At 42.7% G+C, this 23,142-nt stretch overlaps 2 protein-coding genes across 7 annotated transcripts in view; one reads left to right on the forward strand and one right to left on the reverse strand.

Moving 5' to 3' along the window:
- LOC135540235 (contactin-4-like) overlaps positions 1–14,460 on the forward strand; it is a 221,377-nt gene extending 206,917 nt beyond the window's left edge. Inside the window, exons 12-22 of the mRNA XM_064966751.1 lie at positions 991–1,166; positions 2,651–2,768; positions 4,088–4,246; positions 6,327–6,476; positions 6,683–6,753; positions 7,682–7,916; positions 8,187–8,302; positions 10,115–10,301; positions 10,391–10,503; positions 10,829–10,997; positions 11,424–14,460. Of these exons, the coding sequence (XP_064822823.1) occupies positions 991–1,166; positions 2,651–2,768; positions 4,088–4,246; positions 6,327–6,476; positions 6,683–6,753; positions 7,682–7,916; positions 8,187–8,302; positions 10,115–10,301; positions 10,391–10,503; positions 10,829–10,997; positions 11,424–11,515 (1,586 nt within the window). The 3' untranslated portion in view covers positions 11,516–14,460. The remainder of the gene's footprint in view (positions 1–990; positions 1,167–2,650; positions 2,769–4,087; positions 4,247–6,326; positions 6,477–6,682; positions 6,754–7,681; positions 7,917–8,186; positions 8,303–10,114; positions 10,302–10,390; positions 10,504–10,828; positions 10,998–11,423) is intronic.
- Positions 14,461–16,812: 2,352 nt separating this feature from the next.
- Positions 16,813–23,142, reverse strand: part of LOC135540236 (band 4.1-like protein 1) — a 182,622-nt gene continuing 176,292 nt past the window's right edge. For all 6 annotated transcript variants that reach the window (XM_064966754.1, XM_064966758.1, XM_064966757.1 and 3 more), the window contains 2 exons: positions 22,592–22,708; positions 16,813–20,332 (listed from right to left, as the gene is read on the reverse strand). In XM_064966754.1, the coding sequence (XP_064822826.1) occupies positions 20,327–20,332; positions 22,592–22,708 (123 nt within the window). In that variant the 3' untranslated portion in view covers positions 16,813–20,326. The remainder of the gene's footprint in view (positions 20,333–22,591; positions 22,709–23,142) is intronic.

Here is a 23,142-nt window from a genome sequence, read left to right on the forward strand (position 1 = left end):
ACTGCCGGCATTTTCTGCAGGAATCTATGGCTGCCTGTCCAGGGATCATTTGCCGTGGTTAATTTAGTCGGCGCTCAGTGGATATTTCAACCGAGTACTCACAGCACCCCCAAGAGGGAGACAAGCATTGTACAGCATCAGAACAAAGCGGCTCCTATTTCTCTGATCATTCTGCTCTCGTGCTCCTATCCTCCTTGTCTCTGCTCACACTCATGCTGGAGATGAGGGATGCTGTCTAATTCCCCAGTGAAACAACAGCAACACACCACATGCATGCAGAGACTTGAATAGAGAATGTGTTGTGAAGGAGGAACCCTACTTGTGTTTATTGTTCTTTGACTGGCTGCAGCAGTCTGGGGTTCTGCACTGCAGTCTGCAGATGGGGGAGTTACTGTACCTACTAACTGAAGGCTGAGCTCACAGTGACATATATATATATATATATAATACACTGGCTCAAGTTAAGATATAGTTACATATTTAGGATCTTAACTTGAGCCAGTTTACTACAGCAGGAAAATAATAATGAAGCAACAGAAAATGTGGATTATAATTAATGGTCATTTGTGTAGGTGTTGATGCATTTTCCATAAGGGAAAATCAGATGGAAATGACAAACTTCAGAAATCTTTTTAAACCTCAAATACACTACAAGTTTTACATTTCCTGCTTTGCTGGAAAGTTCAACTGCATCGGGGGGATCAAATGAAGTCCTACATCTGTACAGGGAGACAAGCCATGAGTCTAAAACTGATTAACTCTTGTAATTACAGTAGTTTTTGTCCTGGGTTAGTGCGTTTTTACTTCCACATGTGGCCATCTGTTCATTGAATTAGTCATTTAAAAAACATGTAAGTTATTAGAACATTTCCTTTTGCAAAACATTTGGAATAATCGTTTACAGTGTTCTTAGCTTGGGGAACTCCATCATGTAATGCTTTTTGTATGTGTTTCATTCACACTAACAGTAGTGTGTGTGCTGTTTTCCAGAGCCGACCATTATCACAACGGCACCGTCCACCCTGGACGTGACTGTAGGAGAGAGCATCGTGCTGCCATGTCAGGTGACTCATGACCCGTCTCTGAAGCTCATGTTCACCTGGTTCTTCAACGAGCAGCTGATCCACTTTGGCAACCACGGCGGATACTTTGAAAAAGTGGGCGGTGTAAGTGCATAAGCCTCTGAATATTCCCTCCCGATTCCAAGAACCTGCGGGGCCATCAAGGCTCCCATTTATAATCAAAGTGTCATGTTTGAGAAATGGTGCCGAATACCACGCTTTTACACCATGCTTGTCAGGAGCGCTGCAATGCATAATGAATAGGAAGAAACACACATCTTTACTACACTGTGTTGGAGATTGCTTATATTTTATTTATGCCACTGCTCTCCCATGAAAAAAAAGGAAATAATTGTAATTAAAGAGAGACATTTTTCAACCCCCTTCAGAAATGTCACTGAGAAAGGTCAAAGGGTGAAGCTGGTGATACATTGGAACATTGATACTATTTCCCTTCCTTTAGTATAAGTGAGGTCAATGAAGAGAAGGGTATCTGCAGTGCAGAGAATGTTTGGATCATGTGTATTAATGGGCTGAAAATGTGCTGCACGTAGTTTATTTTGAAATGACATATACATTACATATTCCCCACCCCTCCCTAAAACCTACCAGGCTCAAAACTCTTCCCTTCTTTCATTTACATTTTACGGTAACAACAAAACACTTCAAATAGCCTTGTTTAGCTCCCCTGTCTGAAGAAGAGTGATGATAAACATTGTTCCAGAAGTGATTAGTGGAGACATGTACAGTATATGGTCAGGTTGTCATGTTTTTTATTATATTTTAAAATCTAAATTGCATTTTCCTTTTGCCATGATAAATTTCACCACGATAAATGACACCATCTCTGGAGTTAAATACATTTGTACGCTGTTTCATTGAAACGTCATGGATCCCTGTGATGATACAGCAGCTCTTGCCACCTCCAATTTAACACTGGTCCTGACTCCACTCAGTGGTGGGCTGATTAAATGATAGTGGGATTAGAAGCAAAATGAAAAGAACTTGAGAACTTAGACTATTAAGCTTTGCTTGATCATTGAAATAATGAGGCCACTCTTCTACAGCTAAAATAAGCACATTTGTATGAATACATTTGTGTAATTATTATGATTAAAAGTAAGTACTCTGCCTGTCTCACATTTATAGGTATGCCCATCACCCTTTTGAACCTGTAAAAACATAATAGTTTAAACCCTAGAATTATAATACAATAATAAGCATACGAAGACCCTGAATAGGTTTTTCAAATATTTTTTTCTGCTCACATATTGTTGTCAAATCCGCATATTTCATGTATTTTAATTACATATATTAAAATGTTACTACAGTATATTAATCATTGTGTGTGTGTGTGTGTGTGTGTGTGTGTGTGTGTGCGTGTGTGTGTGTGTGCGTGTGTGTGTGTGTGCGTGTGTGTGTGTGTGTGTGTGTGTGTGTGTGTGTGTGTGTGTGTGTGTGTGTGTGTGTGTGTGTGTGTGTGTGTGTGTGTGTGTGCGTGTGTGCGTGCGTGTGTGTGTGTGTGTGTGTGTGTGTGTCTCCGTGTGTTTGTGTGCCTATTTGTTCATGTTTGTGTTGCATGTTAGCAGCATTCCGCTGGGGACATCATGATTCGGAACATCCAGCTGAGACACGCAGGGAAGTACACCTGTGCAGTGCAGACCAAGGTGGACAGTATCTCCATCGCAGCAGACCTGGTGGTCCGAGGTGTCTATACAGGACAAGCAATATTTCATGAAATATACTTTTATTTATGCTATCAATGATTGGTATTTACTAATTATGTTATAAATGCTTATTTAGTATGATAAAGCATCAAGCAGATGTTAACACTGTCACACATTCAAGATGGGTTGAAAAACCTTGTAGTCGGGAAAAACCTTGTAAACCTCACAGAAGCCATTCTATGTTGGAAAGTCAGTGAAAAGCCATCCTCGTGTCCTTGAAAGGTAATTGAAGGTCATAGCAATAGAAAATGCAATTTGCTAGGCAACACTCCCACTCAAATAGTTTTGGGTCACTTTATTGGTTCAGTTATCCATGGCAACATACCTTCTGGGTACATAACTTAAAAGCATCTCTGACATGTATTGGGGTGCACAATCATGAATGGATTTAAAAACCAAAATAAGAAACTTGAAATTCATTCTAAAACTAATTTGTTCTCTCCATCTGGTCTTGGTCAGTACCCATGCTGCAACATTCTGTATGTATTTTTCAGTTGACCAATGGCTTTCTTGGGACCAGACAGGAGAGCATTACAGTAGTCAAGCCTGATTGTAATAAAAGCATAGATGAGTCTCGCTGTATCAGCCTGAGAGAGAAACGGCCACACCTTAGCAATGTTCATTGCCCCTGAATTAAAATGTGCGGCTATATGCTCTCTCTGTGCTTTGACTCCAACAATAAGTACCTCGGTCTTGTCTTGATTTAGCTGGATGAAGTTGTGAGCCATCCAAGTATTTAAATCACTAATACAGACTAACAATGTATCCGTGGAGCTAAAATCCTCTGGTGAAACATGAAGCAGTATGTGTTTATTCTCTTCTTTATTCTCTGTGTATGCCTCTAATTGTGATGTGAAGGCATTGTACTCTGATCAGTTGAAAAGATGGTCAGATTGAGATGTGTGTCTCTCTCTTTAGGTTGAGAAAATATCATTGAATTTAATGAGATACAAAGGCTCCCTGTGGTTTGCTCACCAAACTGATTTTGCCAGCTGTACTCCCACTGCTGAAGGTGGACAGTGATCAGGACACCACTGTTCCCTGCTCTGCCTTCATCACAATCCGCTCTCATTCTCTCACTCTCTCTCGCTCTCTCTCTCGCTCTTTCTCTCTCTCGCGCTCTCTCTCGCTCTTGGTTGCTCTCTCTCGATATCTCTCTCGCTCTCACACACACTCTCTCTCTGCCTCTCTCTCTTTCCCTTTCCTCACTGTCTCTCCCTCCCTCTCTATTCCCCCACCCCTCTCTCTGACCACCCCCCTCTCTCTGGCTCCCTGCCTGGCTGTGCCCCATATCTGCAGGTCCCCCAGGCCCACCTACCAGCATCCATGTAGAAGAAATCAGTGACACCACAGCCTCTCTCTCCTGGAGACCGGGGCCTGATAATCACAGTCCAATTACCACATACACTATCCAGGCCAGGACACCCTTCTCCCTGGGCTGGCAGGCTGTCACCACAGGTAGGCTCTCCAACCAGCCATTGCCTCATCAAAGTGTTATATAGGGGTCTGATCTCCATTTTCTCTTCTCCCCTGTGAGAATATATATAGGCCTGTGAGTGATTTTACTTTGATGCCAAATGGCACTCGATTGTTCAGTGACCGGGTTGACTGCAGTTTTACTTGACTGCAGGGTTTTTTGAAACGTGGATAAATTTCTGACTTACAGTGAAGGGAGCTATTTGATAGCATAGAAAAGTGCCCCATACGAACGTTTGGATGCCGGATTCTATATCGTAGAGCTGGGACGATAAACAAAAAAAAGATCCATACCGATCACTCATCGCAGGCATTTTGCTGATATCGTTCATTACAATAAGTAGCCTATACTAGAGAAATGTGAAGTTGAAATGAAATAAGTTTGCTAATGGTTGATATTTAATGGGACAATTGATGGCTACAACAATAGTAGGAGTTTAAAGGATAATTTTAAAAAACTGTGGTGCACATATCGTTCTATTTATCATTATTACTTCAATTCAGGTAATTTATAGAAATATTGGTCCATATCACCCAGTTCTACTATATCATCTACAATAGAACAGGGTGTAGGTCCATATCACCCAGTTCTACTATATCATCTACAATAGAACAGGGTGTAGGTCCATATCACCCAGTTCTACTATATCATCTACAATAGAACAGGGTGTAGGTCCATATCACCCAGTTCTACTATATCATCTACAATAGAACAGGGTGTAGGTCCATATCACCCAGTTCTACTATATCATCTACAATAGAACAGGGTGTAGGTCCATATCACCCAGTTCTACTATATCATCTACAATAGAACAGGGTGTAGGCATGCATGGTGCTGGGGCGGCAGGTAGACTAGTGGTTAGAGGGGGGCGGCAGGTAGCCTAATGGTTAGAGGCAGGTAGCCTAGTGGTTAGAGGGGGGCGGCAGGTAGCAGGTAGCCTAGTGGTTAGAGGGGGCGGCAGGTAGCCTAGTGGTTAGAGGGGGGCGGCAGTTAGCCTAGTAGCTAGAGGGGGTAGGCAGGTAGCCTAGTGGTTAGAGGGGGTGGAGACAAGTAGCCTAGTGGTTAGAGGGGGGCGGCAGGTAGCCTAATGGTTAGAGGGGGGCTGCAGGCAGCCTAATGGTTAGAGGCAGGAAGGCTAGTGGTTAGAGGGGGGCTGCAGGCAGCCTAATGGTTAGAGGCAGGTAACCTAGGGTTTAGAGGGGGGCGGCAGGTAGCCTAATGGTTAGAGGCAGGTAACCTAGGATTTAGAGGGGGGTGGCAGGTAACCTAGTGGTTAGAGGCAGGTAGCCTAGTGGTTAGAGGGGGGCGGCAGGTAACCTAGTGGTTAGAGGGGGGCGGCAGTTAGCCTAGTAGCTAGAGGAGGTAGGCAGGTAGCCTAGTGGTTAGAGGGGGAGACAAGTAGCCTAGTGGTTAGAGGGGGAGGCAGGTAGCCTAGTGGTTAGAGGGGGTGGCATGTAGCCTTGTGGTTAGAGGGGGGTGGAAGGTAGCCTAGTGGTTAGAGGCAGGTAGCCTAGTGGTTAGAGGGGGGAGGCAGGTAGCCTAGTGGTTAGAGGGGGGAGGCAGGTAGCCTAGTGGTTAGATGGGGAGGCAGGTAGCCTAGTGGTTAGAGCTTTGGGCAGGAAACGAAAGATGGCTGGATCGAATCCCTGAGCTGAGAAGGTAAAAATCTGTCATTCTGCCCCTGAACAAGGCAGCCACTGTTCCCCGGTAGGTCCTCATTGTAAATAAGAATTTGATCTTAACTGACTTGCCTAGTTAAATAAAGTTACATGGTTGGTACTGTTCTGATTATTTTGTGCAGAAGCCTGTTAGTTTGGGGAGTTGCCTTTATGATCCAGACAAACAGAGCTCTAAGTATGAGCAAACAGGGAAACCAAGTGAACTCCACCCTTGAGATGTGCGTGTGTGTGTGTACATGTGCGTGTGAGTACAACATGTGTCCTTCTGACTGATTAGTCCCCTGCACCTGTGGAGTGTGCTCAGTGGGCCTGTCAGCCTAGAGGACACTTTCCTGCTACCTGCTTCATTCTGAGGGGAGGGGGCTGTTTTGTTTTGTGCCAGTTCCTGAGGTGGTGGGGGGCCGCAGTCTGACAGCTACAGTAATAGACCTGAGCCCCTGGGTGGAATATGAGTTCAGAGTCCTGGCAAGCAACGCCATTGGGACCGGGGAGCCCAGCAAACCATCCAAACAAGCAAGGACAAAGGAGACATGTATGTACTGTTTTCATGGATCCCTTCAATTCTGCATGTTTTTTTCTGTGTTTCTTATGTGAGTCGACTTGCCATTTAGTTGGTCTGGTATGGTGGAAAGCTATTTCAATGTAAAAATCTTATCCGAATGTGTTATTATCATGTTATCATTGATGGCTGGTGTCAACTGACTTGAGCAGGATAAAAATGACCCTCTGTTTCCCCAGCTCCGAAGGTCACACCAGCTAATGTGAGCGGAGGTGGAGGCAGTCGCTCAGAATTAGTCATCACTTGGGAGGTAAGCAAGCCGCCTGCTTCCATACTCCCTCACACTTGGAGGGGAAGCCAGACGTCATGATTCTTTAAGGAATCGGGCCGTTGTTGCATTAATAACAGCAGGCAGGCTTAAAGTATGGCATTTCATTTTTAAGAACAGAGAAGCAATAACTGCTGCTGTCACCCTAGGGAGAGAAAAATGCCTTTGAGGTTTTAATAATATAATTAAACAGAATGGTTCTTCACAAAGTCACAAGCAACTTTTCAAAGATTTTGTTTTACTTATCTTTTTTTATATGAAGCTTCCTTCTTAATCAGTCCCGTTTTGAAGACTCATATTTATTCCAGCTGCTTGAAAATCATCCACTGCTGTGAACATTTTGCTGAATGGCTATTGAATGCTGGTTTCAATTTGAGAGTTAAAATCAAGTGTAACTTCGACATTAACAAAGTTCTAACAAAGTTCTACATACTACACAATAGATATGACTCTCAGTCAATGTCTTTCATTTCCCAAGCGTTGTAAAATAAAATGCCCTTTATATAACCATCTTTAGAGGAGTGTTGACTTAAACAATACAAGTCAGTCCCCAGAAATATATGAAATATGTCTTAACAAGCAGTCTTAACAAGCTGTCATGCTGAGGGCGCGTTATTATGGACGGCTGTGCGTGTTCACTACTTGTGCACCAGCTTCAATGTGTGTGTGTGTGTGTGTGTGTGTGTGTGTGTGTGTGTGTGTGTGTGTGTGTGTGTGTGTGTGTGTGTGTGTGTGTGTGTGTGTGTGTGTGTGTGTGTGTGTGTGTGTGTGTGTGTGTGTGTGTGTGTGTGTGTGTGTGTGTGTGTGTGTGTGTGTGTGTGTGTGTGTGTGTGTGTGTGTGTGTGTGTGTGTGTGTGTGTGTGTGTGTGTGTGTGTGTGTGTGTGTGTGTGTGTGTGTGTTCTCTTGCAGCCTGTTCCTGAGGAGCTGCAGAACGGAGGAGGGTTTGGCTATGTGGTGGCCTTCAGACCTTCCGGAGCCACAGGCTGGATGCAGGCTGCCGTGCCCTCATCAGAAGCCTCCAAATATGTCTTTAAGAATGAGAGCATCCAGCCCTTCTCCCCCTTCCAAGTGAAGGTTGGAGTGTACAACAACGAAGGGGAAGGCCCTTTCGGAGCCGTCATCACCATCTACTCTGCAGAGGAAGGTTGGTAAAGACTAATGTCATGTCCGTCTGAGACGCAGAGGAGCAGCAGTGTGTTTAAAGGCGTCTCTGGATTGTTTATTCCCGGTCATTATAGTCTTTTAACACCCCTGCACTTCTATCTACATCTGCAGATGGTTGGTTCCTACTGTTGCTGCTGGTTCTGGTTCTCTCTCTGTACATCGGTTGATGAAAGAGATGGACCCACTTTAAGGGTCATCAAAGCCTGAAATACTTTTAAACTAATTAAAAGTATGTTTTTCATTAACCCAGAGCCTGGCAGAGCGCCCACCAGGATCCGTGCCAAGAGTTTGTCTGCGTCTGAGATTGAGGTTTCATGGAAAGCCCTGCCTTGGAACACCAGTAAGAGAAGAGTTCTAGGCTATGAGGTAAGTCAAGTTCTTTCCAGTTTCTCTCTCTACCTGTGTGTGTGTGTGTGTGTGTGTGTGTGTGTGTGTGTGTGTGTGTGTGTGTGTGTGTGTGTGTGTGTGTGTGTGTGTGTGTGTGTGTGTGTGTGTGTGTGTGTGTGTGTGTGTGTGTGTGTGTGTGTGTGTGTGTGTGTGTGTGTGTGTTTGCAGGGCTGTGCACAGAACTTTCAGGGGCAGATGCATAAATAAAGGGTGCCACCCCTCCCCACCGACCTGAAAAAAGAAGCTACTTTCATAAGAAAGTTACAGTGCCTCCTAAAGACATGACTGACATGGGGAAAAGATGGTGGGCTATCAGCTAATTGTTGATGATAATTGTTTTGTTGACTGTGATTTATCTTCAATGCTTTTATTTAACAATGAATAATCATGATATATGGCTAGCTGGCTAGTGGCTTGTGTGTATATTTTATATATGGTGGTTAGCTAGTCTAGACCAGGGCTCTTCAACCCTGTTCCTGGTAGTTACTTTCCTGTAAGGTTTTCAATTCAACCCCAGTTGTAATTAACCTTATTAAGCCTGTAATTATTCAGACTAAATTATTCAGACTTAGCTCTCAACCAGCCCTGGAGACTACCAGTGTTGCTGCTGCCCTGACACACTGCAACTCCTGGTTGAAGAAGAGATGGAGTTGGGTCAGAGGGTCGTAGATGCAGCCGTTCCTCTCTCTCTTTCTGCCTCTGTCTGCTGCGCGTATCAACCAACCTGACCGAATATTGATGATGATGTAAATCAAGTGTTATCAAGTCTTAATCAAATCTTATGCTGCAGCTGCTGTGGCAGTACTATTATAACTTTCTACACACACTCGACCGGTGATCGCTTCTCAAGCCATTCATATTTGCTTACCGAGTGCGTACAATCTCCAAACAGGGCAGACTGGGAAACAGACACAACAGGGCACGTGCGAGCTCTGTACTGGGCAGACCAACAGGTGCAACCAACCAAAATGGGGGAAAAAGAGCACTTGGCAGGCGGTAGGGCAAAGCTCATGCATCTCAGGCATGGGCATCTCAGATCTAATAGCTTGTTATGTGTAATGGTCCATCAAGCCTTGTCTGTCTGTCTGTCTGTCTGTCTGTCTGTCTGTCTGTCTGTCTGTCTGTCTGTCTGTCTGTCTGTTGTTGCTAACTATACTGATTATTTGAACAGTCTAGTGATGCAATGCATCAGGAGACATGGGGGATGTTTAGCCTATAAACCACACAGTATTGTAGGTTAAAAAAAAACTGTGGCTTTGTCAGCTCACTTTTCAAATGCTTTTACAGTATATAAACAAATTGCCTATTTTCATTCATGGGATGCATAAAGTACTGCAATTATGAATTGTTGACCAATTAAAGTAACCAAGGAAGTGGGCCTGAGCAAACTGTTCCTGCGAGGTAAGACAAATTATATTTGTCCTGTCAACCGTGCCAGCTATTTCAGCCTGGACATTCGGTGTCACAGAAAATCTGAAAATCAGTCAACTTGAGTGCTGGGACATTTTTGCACATGGTGATATCTTTGTGACCACGCCATTTAAACACTCCCTCACTTCATGAGCTAAGTAACCAGAACCAAAGCACCTTGCCCATGGAGAGACGACATTGTATGAGGTGACACCATACAATGAAATGCTGTTTTTATATCAATTTACGTCTTTCCATGGGTAAGGTGCTTTGGTTCTGGTTACTTAGCTCATGAAGTGAGGGAGTTCTAGTTTACAGTTGTCCTGTCAGACTAGTGTCTGCATTAATGTCCCTGGTTATCCTCTGTCTATCTGGTCTCAGTTGAGGTACTGGGAGAAGAGAGAGAAGGAGGAGGCAGCCAGTGTCCAGAGGACGGTAGGGAACCAGACGTCAGCCATTATCCGAGGGGTGAGAGGAAGTAACACTTACTACGTCACAGTGAGAGCGTACAACACGGCCGGGGCTGGGCCTCCTAGTGTCACTGTCAATGTCACCACCAAGAAACCACGTAAGCATCAACCCTGCCTTAGAGAGGTTGTTTCCACTGACTTATTGGAGATCTTGTGATCTTCATCTACATGTGTCTGTGTCCCTCAGCGCCCAGCCAGCCCCCGGTGAAAGTGATGTGGAACACATTGAATTCCAAGATAATCCTGAACTGGGAGCAAGTCAAGGCCCTGGAAAATGAGTCAGAGGTCACTGGCTACAAAGTAAGGAACCATTTTGTCGTCACTGGTTAACACAGCCACAAAGTCATAAACCCTGCTTCTACAATTTATCTGATTTCAATTTTGTGGCTGTGCTATCTAGTGATAACCTAAGCCCTGACTTAGTTTAGTTAGGAATAGTGCTCGATTGATTTAGTTAGGAATAGTGCTCGTTGCCATGGTTTCACCTAGGTGACCTTTCAAATTTGACTTTGTGTTTGTGCTATCTAGTGGAAACCGAAGCATTGACTACAATGATTTAGTTAGAAATAGTGCCTGTTGTCATGGTTTCTCCCGGTGACCTTTTACCTGTATGGTCCGTCTCTAGGTGCTCTACAAGCGTAACCGACACAGCCGCCCTAGTGTCATGGAAACCAACACAACAACGGTGGAGCTCTCCCTGCCTATGAATGAGGAGTACTTCATCCAGATCAAACCATTTGGAGAAGGAGGAGAGGGGAGCAGTAGCAGACAGATCACCATCCCCAGAATACCAGGTCAGTCAATAGTGGACTGCTCCCTCACACTTCAATGATCTCAATGGTGTTGCTTAGAGCTATTGCCAATACTGGTTTATTGTCATGACTAGGGACCTGAATGTTTTGTGTCGCTAAGCCTTCAAAAAGAACAGATAGAGTGGGGACTATTTGGTACACACACACAACATCTTGTCAGGCAGGATTCAATATGATCGCGGGAACATTGCCTTTAAAAGGTGGATAGCTGACAAAGCGCGATCGGATTGAATCCTGGCCTAAATACATGTTTGTATTCAGAAATGTATGTAAATATGCCCAAGGTTTGATCACCAAAGCATGTAATAGCACAAAAAGCCTTCAACAATGAATTGCCAACTAGGCTGCTTGTCTTTTTATGCGTAAACGGACAGACTAACAAAGCCCATTTATTTTCATGTTTTTCAGGTCCCAATGCAATTGGCTCGGCGACCAAGGTCTCTACTTTATCAGCCCTCAGTACAATAGCATTGTCTTTCACAGCGCGAACATCGTTATGACAAAGCGCTCCCAGTGAACATTGCATCTGATGTGGAGGCAACTCAACAACGGAACACAAACACCCTCCGTCTGGTGTAACTAGATCCATTCATTTAGGTTTTAGAGGCAGGAGGACGAGCAACGTTGGAAAGCAAAGTCATTGAGATGAGAAGGAGAGAAGGGGCCCTGCTTCCAACACCCCGCCGGCCGGCGAGAACAGGAAATCGACCCATGTCTTGACTCTGTTGTTACCAAAGCAGCTTTCATTAAAATGTCTTATATGCATCTTTTGTATGATATGTCTAGCTTTTATAGATTTATTTTGAAACCAATTCATAATCACTCTGGGCTTTGTAGAAAAGGCAAGGTTGAGTGGAGTTCAGTGTATTCCCATACTTACTTACAGATACATTTTTTAAGTTTTCAGTTTGTTGGAAAGAGCACTTTTGTTGTCTAAAGTGAAGAGCATTTTTTGGTCAAAAATTAACCTGTAACTGTGGTTTCATGTCAAGCAAAGACCATAGTTCAGTCTTCTTAGAAACGTATGAATTGTTAACACTGAAATGTGTGTATTGCTAACTATTTTTTTATTACTCCATAAAACATTGCACTGATGCCTGAGGAAAAATTTGACTTAACAAAAATGTGACATTATGTTAAAGGATGAGAGTGACTTTATTCACTCTCACTGCTTTGAAGTCCCATCTTCCACAAGTTCCTCAACCTTGGCCATTTAATTGCACTGGTGACTGGACCCTCATATGGCTGTCTATCTCATCCTCTCAGTTAGCCATGTGTCTACTCTGTAGCTATTCTATCTCATCCTCTCAGTTAGCCATGTGTCTACTCTGTAGCTATTCTATTCATCCTCTCAGTTAGCCATGTGTCTACTCTGTAGCTATTCTATTCATCCTCTCAGTTAGCCATGTGTCTACTCTGTAGCTATTCTATTCATCCTCTCAGTTAGCCATATGTCTACTCTGTAGCTATTCTATTCATCCTCTCAGTTAGCCATGTGTCTACTCTGTAGCTATTCTATTCATCCTCTCAGTTAGCCATGTGTCTACTCTGTAGCTATTCTATTCATCCTCTCAGTTAGCCATGTGTCTACTCTGTAGCTATTCTATTCATCCTCTCAGTTAGCCATGTGTCTACTCTGTAGCTATTCTATTCATCCTCTCAGTTAGCCATGTGTCTACTCTGTAGCTATTCTATTCATCCTCTCAGTTAGCCGTATGTCTACTCTGTAGCTATTCTATTCATCCTCTCAGTTAGCCGTATGTCTACTCTGTAGCTATTCTATTAATCCTCTGATAAGCCGTATGTCTACTCTGTAGCTATTCTATCTCATCCTCTCAGTTAGCCATGTGTCTACTCTGTAGCTATTCTATTCATCCTCTCAGTTAGCCGAGTGTCTACTCTGTAGCTATTCTATTAATCCTCTGATAAGCCGTATGTCTACTCTGTAGCTATTCTATTCATCCTCTCAGTTAGCCATGTGTCTACTCTGTAGCTATTCTATTCATCCTCTCAGTTAGCCATGTGTCTACTCTGTAGCTATTCTATTCATCCTCTCAGTTAGCCATGTGTCTACTCTGTAGCTATTCTATTCATCCTCTCAGTTAGCCATATGTCTACTCTGTAGCTATTCTATTCATCTTTTGATAAGCCGTATGTCTACTCTGTAGCTATTCTATCTCATCCTCTCAGTTAGCCGTGTGTCTACTCTGTAGCTATTCTATCTCATCCTCTCAGTTAGCCATGTGTCTACTCTGTAGCTATTGTTTTCATCCTCTGATAAGCCGTATGTCTACTCTGTAGCTATTTTATTCATCCTCTCAGTTAGCCGTATAACTACTCTGTAGCTATTCTATCTCATCCTCTCAAGTTAGCCGAGTGTCTACTCTGTAGCTATTCTATTCATCCTTTGATAAGCCGTATGTCTACTCTGTAGCTATTCTATCCCATCCTCTCAGTTAGCCATGTGTCTACTCTGTAGCTATTCTATCTCATCCTCTCAGTTAGCCATGTGTCTACTCTGTAGCTATTCTATCTCATCCTCTCAGTTAGCCATGTGTCTACTCTGTAGCTATTGTATCCATCCTCTGATAAGCCGTATGTCTACTCTGTAGCTATTCTATTCATCCTCTCAGTTAGCCGTGTGTCTACTCTGTAGCTATTCTATTCTTTGCCTTGTGTGTGCCTCATCATATGTTCAAAACCCTCAGGTCCTTAAAGAGCCTTAAACTTATATATATATATATATCAATAACTATTAGAAACCTAGAAGTCTGTTATACAGGTGCTGTATGATGTGTAGCTGCATCACACACTGCATCAATAGACAGGTTGTAGGGGTTTGAGTTATTACCATCCAATGTATATTCCTATGGTCATTCTTAGGGCCAAGTTATGTAGTCAAGAAAATCTCCTTGTCCTAGTTATATATTATAGTTAGGGCCAGGGTTTTTTCCTGACCCCGTGGCCTCGCCAGGAAAACCTCATTGTCCTAGTTATACCTGCATTGTGAAAGTATTCGGCCCCCTTGAACTTTGCGACCTTTTGCCACATTTCAGGCTTCAAACATAAAGATATAAAACTGTATTTTTTTGTGAAGAATCAACAACAAGTGGGACACAATCATGAAGTGGAAAGACATTTATTGGATATTTCAAACTTTTTTAACAAATCAAAAACTGAAAAATTGGGCATGCAAAATTATTCAGCCCCCTTAAGTTAATACTTTGTAGCGCCACCTTTTGCTGCGATTACAGCATTAAGTCGCTTGGGGTATGTCTCTATCAGTTTTGCACATCGAGAGACTGAATTTTTTCCCATTCCTCCTTGCAAAACAGCTCGAGCTCAGTGAGGTTGGATGGAGAGCATTTGTGAACAGCAGTTTTCAGTTCTTTCCACAGATTCTCGATTGGATTCAGGTCTGGACTTTGACTTGGCCATTCTAACACCTGGATATGTTTATTTTTGAACCATTCCATTGTAGATTTTGCTTTATGTTTTGGATCATTGTCTTGTTGGAAGACAAATCTCCGTCCCAGTCTCAGGTCTTTTGCAGACTCCATCAGGTTTTCTTCCAGAATGGTCCTGTATTTGGCTCCATCCATCTTCCCATCAATTTTAACCATCTTCCCTGTCCCTGCTGAAGAAAAGCAGGCCCAAACCATGATGCTGCCACCACCATGTTTGACAGTGGGTATGGTGTGTTCAGGGTGATGAGCTGTGTTGCTTTTACGCCAAACATAACGTTTTGCATTGTTGCCAAAAAGTTCAATTTTGGTTTCATCTGACCAGAGCACCTTCTTCCACATGTTTGGTGTGTCTCCCAGGTGGCTTGTGGCAAACTTTAAACAACACTTTTTATGGATATCTTTAAGAAATGTCTTTCTTCTTGCCACTCTTCCGTAAAGGCCAGATTTGTGCAATATACGACTGATTGTTGTCCTATGGACAGAGTCTCCCACCTCAGCTGTAGATCTCTGCAGTTCATCCAGAGTAATCATGGTCCTCTTGGCTGCATCTCTGATCAGGCTTCTCCTTGTATGAGCTGAAAGTTTAGAGGGACGGCCAGGTCTTGGTAGATTTGCAGTGGTCTGATACTCCTTCCATTTCAATATTATCGCTTGCACAGTGCTCCTTGGGATGTTTAAAGCTTGGGAAATCTTTTTGTATCCAAATCCGGCTTTAAACTTCTTCACAACAGTATCTCGGACCTGCCTGGTGTGTTCCTTGTTCTTCATGATGCTCTCTGCGCTTTTAACGGACCTCTGAGACTATCACAGTGCAGGTGCATTTATACGGAGACATTGGATCATTCAGAGATCCTCATTGCACTTCTGGAGAGAGTTTGCTGCACTGAAAGTAAAGGGGCTGAATAATTTTGCACTCCCAATTTTTCAGTTTTTGATTTGTTAAAAAAAGTTTGAAATATCCAATAAATGTCGTTCCACTTCATGATTGTGTTCCACTTGTTGTTGATTCTTCACAAAAAAATACAGTTTTATATCTTTATGTTTGAAGCTTGAAATGTGGCAAAAGGTCGCAAAGTTCAAGGGGGCCGAATACTTTTGCAAGGCACTGTATGTTGTAGTTAGGGCCAAGGTTTTTTCCTGACCCTGTGGCCTCGCCAGGAAAACCTCATTGTCCTAGTTATATATTGTAGTTAGGGCTAGGGTTTTTTCCTGACCCTGTGGCCTCGCCAGGAAAACCTCCTGGCTCTTGTCATTCTGTATGAAGGAGTGGTGTGTTTCAACAGCATGGTGCTGTTCAGTATGGTTTAAGGGCAACGTGGGAAGCCTGGGACATTTTAGTGGGTTCACTGACTGCATCCTTACTAAAAGACAAATGCTGCTGATGATCCTTTCCTTTCCCATAGTCTTCTGATGCTGTTTGAAACTGGTACAGTACATTGCGTATGTAGCTTGTAGTCCAGTGAAGAAGTCAAAAGTGCAGGTAGTTTGTAGTACTTTCAAAGGGAAGTTTAGGCAGGAATCATGAGAAATGTGTAATATACTTTTTTGTACACTTCAGATCATTTGTATACAATGAAAACCTTTCTAAAGAGCTGATTAACTTGGTTTTTATGTAATAACACAAACGTTTCATACAGTAGCTAAATGTCGCTTAGCATGAATGTGTTTGCCTTTTTCTGTACATCTGCTAATTGACTGAATGGCTTGAGACCACGCAAAGAGAGCAGGTTTGTGCATCTCTACCCGTTAACCCACTAAGTCTGGGCTTCTGACTCAGACAGGTATGTCCTCCTGTAGGCCTACACCCTTTGGGACTTACCGGTACAACTATCCATTTACTCCATGTCAAGTTCTGTTTTTTTGCTGTTGTTTGTTTATACTGTGTTATTGAATAAAGTTTATTGATTTATAGAAGTGAGTGAAATTCAATGGATTTATTTCTCTATGCTTATTCAATGTACTGTAATCTGTATTCATTATTTTGTCATTCACCATGAATCCACTAGGTGGTGTCGCATGCTTAATTTCGAGATATCCAGTGACAGTCAAAATGTTCAAAATGAGAAGAAAATATAAATTGGCACTTGGCAGTAATTAGGTAGAGCAATAACCATTTTAATTAATATCTTAATTTGAGGCTTTTGATGATTATACTCAATGGAATGTTATACTACTGTAATCTTATTATCAATTGCAATTCCGTTAAGAGCCACAAGATGGCAATGCAGGATACTAAACAAATGAAATGTACTGTGCTTACAGTCTCAAGACCTTTACCTGTTTTCACATCTGGCAGTATATGTTTTCATCATGAAATTACAGAGACAATGTGAATCGCAATGAGACATTTATTTATGTATGTTTTCCATTTAAATTGAATGCAAATACAGCAAACACACACCACCACACACTTGGGGAATGAAGAGCAAAAGGTTGAGGTGAATTGAAGGATGGAAAAGGAAGAGTGGAACGGATAGTGCTTCACGCGAGTCTATGGAGTCAGCCACTCATAGTAGTTCTGTCCTATTAGGCCTTGTGTTTGTAATCTTTCTGCTCTTCAATGGATTTTAGTTCCAATTCTTATTATTCCTACCACTGAACGAGTATCATAGCTTATCATAAGTATTTCCCAATCATTACATGGGACATTAATGAGCAGGTAAAGAGACTGCAAACGGCCCACACCTTTGACAGTAAAGGTGATGTCATCCAGGGCTCCGGAAGAGGTCGAGACCTCACCACATGGAGAGTGGATGGCTGAAATGTCAGTAGATCACAAGTAGACAAAATAATCAATGACATGGTTTCCAGTGGCGGTGAATCCAACAGTAAGGCACCCATCATCAGTATCACCATTGCACTGTATAAGACCGCACAAGTGGTCTGCAGTCTTAACATAGAACATCTGTTAATCCTCTATTATGAAATCAGCACAACTTCATCCCACTCTTCCGGTATATTTGTAATGATATGCACACATAGAAGTATTTATGTTCATTTGCATACAATGACTCCCACCTTTAAAAAACAGCACATCAGCTTTACAGGGCAACTTCTTTCTTATTGTCTATACAGCAAGTCATCATTTTGAGAGGTGTGTGTCCAATATAGCGACACCACACACTTCTAACAATATCGTCGCTGCCTATCACCACAAGCAAGTGCCTAAACAACAATCCAGTGTCATTTGACTAGATAAAATGAAATAAAATATACAAAAGAAGTGTTGAGGCTGTCTGTTTCACAAAGACAACTCTACAGCAGGTAAGATAACGTTTAAGGGATCCCCTCTGTTACTTCAGGGTGTAGTGAGAGTGGAGTCGTTTTGACAAGCATGGTGACAAAGCCACGGAGACTCCGTGTGGATGAGCTCAACTTCTAGTTTCAACTCCATCTTGGAACATTTTGGTAATACTTTTCATATGCAGACAGTTCACAGTTTTCTCCTTTAAGTAGACTGATAATGGATTACAATAGCATCAGGTGGCTACAGAGAGACAATTATTGCAAGTCTCACAAGCAGTTAAAAATTGACCGCTGTAATTAATTAATATCACATCGGAGATGATAAACGCAGATCGACGCTCCAAAAATGAATCTGGTTATCCTCAGTTATGTTTCATAGTTAGTCCACACAGGGAACAATGCATAGTATGTAAATTCAACAGTTTGTTCCAGCATCGGTTTTTTTTCTTCTCAAACTGACTGACTGGTTGGTGTATATTCAGCAGTTCAGCATAGATTAAGATTATATTATGCAGAGATTATTTATGAACATGTACACGCTTAGAAAAAAAGATGCCATCTAGAACCTAAAAGTGTTTTTTCGGCTGTCCCCATAAAATAACCCTTTGAAGAACCCTTTTTGGTTTCAGGTAAGAACACTTTTGGTTCCATGTAGAACCCTTTCAAAAGAGGAACCAAAAAGGATGGAACCTGGAACCAAAAAGGGTTTTCCTATGGGGACAGCCAAATAACCCTTTTCTCTAAGAGTGTATACAAGGATAAGCCAGGCAGGGTTATGGAGGCATTGCTTGCTGTTCTGGAACGTAAATGAGGTTCCAACTGTTCTGGTTCATCTCCTGTCTAACTATCCAAGAGGATGGAGTTTGGGCTTAAACTTGTCACTTTAAGAATCCAGGCTTTGTCTGTGAGGGTACAGAAAAAGTCATCACACACATACTTTTTAGGGAAGGAAAAACCCCACATTCACCACCATTCTTATAAATACAAACGTAGAACTCATACAACATGACAAAGACAACTCAAATAAGAGCTTTTTTTAAACATATCCTCAAATTTCATAAAATAATTTGAAACTTGAAATGAAAAGCGCTCATTTTGCTTTAAGAGTCCTACTATGGCTTTGTCTCAAATGACAACCTTTTCCCAGTAGAGTGTACTAATTTTGGATAAAGTAGTGCACTACATGGTGAATAGGGTGTGATTTGACTTTTGCCCTACATGACCAGCGTTTCAGACTGAAATTATAACAGCAGGACGAAGGAAGGAGAACATGATGAGGTGAGTGGGGGGGGGGGATTCTGTTTGTTGTTAGCCGTAGAACGACAGTCAGAGCCTATAGAAGTAGTATAACCTGAATGCTAAGCGGAGTCCCAACTCATAGTCTCTTGATGTTGTAGAAGTGTCTGTCCACGTGTTCCTTCAGTTGACTCTCCTGTCAGTATCGTCCCATCAGCTTTGGTTGACATGCAGTGTCTAGACATTGCAGAAGTATATTCCACAGAATCTTTCAGATATAGATTTGTCTGAATGTTCTGCCATCTTAACCACTTCTTGTGGACGTCTGTTCCTAGACAGGTCGGTATCGTATCGTTCATTACCTCAACTATGTAGAACCATGCATGTGAGTATGAGAAGCTAATCGATACATTTATTTTATTTATTTCTTAAACAAGCAAACACTGGACTTTAAATTGGATTCTTCTATTGTTACAAATGTTTAAAAAGCTAGTAAGACAGCTGTTTTATATATGTGTCACACTGGTGACAACAAGCGTTAAAGGCTAGCCATCCCCACTGGCCCCTGCAGAGCAGCCCTCCCCCAACCCCCTCTCCTCACACTCCATTCCCGATCCCCATGCTACATGCATGATGTCAGCACTGAGCAGGCATCGCCATGGTGACCATTTCTGAGAGCAATTTTGAAGGTTGGACTATTATTGACTTCCTGGCGAATAAATGACCAGTAGTTACAGGTAAGTCAATGTGTTCTGGGGGAAGGTTGATCTGATTTAACTCAAGATGGATTACATCCTCATCACTAATCATTTAATTGAACTACATTGATCAAAGGTGATGAATCGTTAACATGTCATTATGTTTGTACATGTACAGTCTGTCTGGGGGTGTAGAACACCAGAACCACCATATTGATCTCTCACAGATCCCATGGCTAAACATGGGGCAACACATATTAGCCCTATTCCTGCCATATTCTTTACAAGTCAGACCTCTTGGGGAGATATAAACACTGCAGTCTATTTCTCAGATTTGTGAGAACGGTCATGTTCTAAAAATCCCAGGGAAAAGGGAATTTCCCAGAGGAAGAGGGGTTGGGGTGGGGGGGGGGGGTTGAGCGTGGGTCAGAGGCGGCGTCACAGTCGGTTTTGGTTAAAGGGACAGGAGAGGAGGCATATTGTGTTGTAGAGGAGACAGGGATTGTTTCTGGGAGCGCGGTCGGTCTGTTGTATTGTAGTATACATTGTGGGCAGGTTGCTGTAGCCCTCTTGCGGCGTTGGCGTTGGCGTGGGGGGTGGTCATGGAGATGACGGGAGGATCAAGTAATTTCCTGTCCCCACTCCCAGGAACTACTATGAGCGATCAGGACTGAAACAGGGAGAAAGCAACAGACAGCCCTGTGAAACAGACTGACACCAGTGGGATAAACAAGATGTTTTTAATAACATGACATATCTAAAGCCAACTAATAGCCTATAAAACACACACACACACACACACAAAGCCGGATGTTGAATTGCATTGAATTCTACTTACACTACTGGTTGTCCTTATGGTTGGTCCTTTTGAAGGTAGGAATGAGAGACAATGTATCCACAGGAAAGTATAATTACATCTACTTTTCAAAGTGCTGGTAGTGCGTTCAGATTTCAATCACCTGAACCGGGTGCAGGAGATACATGCATACTTGCCTAGCTAGTCCACGTGTTTACATGGTCCTGCACATGCATCAGGCGATAGGAATCTGAACACATTACCACTATCTCTACTTATTACTATCTCTACTTATTAACAACAACTTTGAAAAGTTGATGTAATTATATTGTCTCACATTCCTAGCGCCAGGAGGACCAACCCAAGGGCAACCGGTAAAGTAAGTTAAACTATTTTATTCAAGATTCTGGCTTGTAGAGGTTGTGAGGGGACATTCAAATGCTAATTTCAAATGCTGAATCAAATGCAAATTTCTGGCTGACGTAGAATTTAATGTAATTCAACATAGGGTTTCCAGGCAAACACACACACACAGTACAGACACACACACACACACAGACACAGTACAGACACAAACACACAGACACAGTACAGACACAAACACACAGACACAGTACAGACACAAACACACAGACACAGTACAGACACACACACAAACACCCACAGTACAGACACACACACACACACACACACACACACACACACACACACACACACACACACACACACACACACACACACACACACACACACACACACACACACACACACACACACAGTACAGACACAAACACACACACACAATACAGACACAAACACAAACACACACACACACACACAGTACAGACACAAACACACACACAGACACAAACACACACACACACACAGTACAGACACAAACACACACACACACAGACACACACACACACACACACACACAGTACAGACACAAACACACACAGACACAAACACACACAATACAGACACAAACACACACAATACAGACACAAACAAACACAATACAGACACAAACACACACAATACAGACACAAACACACACACACACAGTACAGACACAAACACCCACAGTACAGACACAAACAGACACAAACACACACACACAGACACAAACACACAACACACAAACAGACACAAACACAAACACACACACACAATACAGACACAAACACACACAATACAGACACAAACACACACACAGTACAGACACACACACACACAAACACCCACAGTACAGACACACACACACACACAAACACACAGTACAGACACACACACACACACAGTACAGACACAAACACACACACACACAGTACACACACACAGTACAGACACAAACACACACACACACACACACACACACACACACACACACACACACACACACACACACACACACACACACACACACACACACACACACACACACTCTAAGTACAGACACAAACACACACACAACACAGTACACACAGTACAGACACAAACTCACACACACACACACAATACAGACACAAACAAACACAGAGACACACACAGAGACACACACACACACACACACACACACAACACACACACACAGTACAGACACACAACACACACACACACACACACACACACACACACACACACACACACACACACACACACACACACACACACACACAGTACAGACACAAACACACACACACACACACACGATACAGACACAAACACACACAATACAGACACAAACACACACACAAACACACCACAGTACAGACACAAACACACACACACACATACATACAGACACACACAACACAAACAAACACAATACAGACACAAACACACACAATACAGACACAAACACACACACACACAGTACAGACACAAACACCCACAGTACAGACACACACACACACAAACACCCACAGTACAGACACAAACACACACACACAGTACAGACACAAACACACACACACACACACATACAGACACAAACACACACAGTACATACACAAACACACACACACAGTAAAGACACAAACACACTCTCTCTAAATCACTATCTCTACTTATTGAGGCAATATACTATGGTGTCATGACAGTGATGTTTACATGCAGCTCTGTACGTACCTCAGATGTCCTATGTTGCTCCTCAGTGGGAGACTCTGTTTCCCTGACAACCACTGCTTTTGTCACCAGCATGTCAGGGTGTTGCTGCTTGGCCTCCTGTATCGCCATCGCAAGGGCCTGTGTGACAAAGGCCACAGTTCACATTAATGGACCATATTAATTTGCAATCAACAATATTAGTGTATTTGAGTGTCATGAAAGACTCCTTACAATGTATTACAACAGTATTATCACTCAGTAATGGCTTGCAAACTATTACAGACTACAAAGGGAAGCACAGCCGAGAGCTGCCCAGTTACACGACCAACCAGATGAGCTAAATAACTTATTTTTCGAGGCAAGTAACATGCATGAGAGCATTAGCTGTTCCATACGACTGTGTGATCACAACCTCTCTGCAGCCGATGTGAGTAAGATCTTTAAACAGGTCAACATTCACAAGGCCAGACAGATTACCAGGACATGTACTCCGAACATGAGCAGACCAACTGGCAAGTGTCTTCACTGACATTTTCAACCTCTCCCTGTCCGAGTCTGTAAAACCAACATGT

The sequence above is a fragment of the Oncorhynchus masou genome, chromosome 5, assembly GCF_036934945.1.
Source record: "Oncorhynchus masou masou isolate Uvic2021 chromosome 5, UVic_Omas_1.1, whole genome shotgun sequence".
NCBI classification, from domain to species: Eukaryota; Metazoa; Chordata; class Actinopteri; order Salmoniformes; family Salmonidae; genus Oncorhynchus; species Oncorhynchus masou.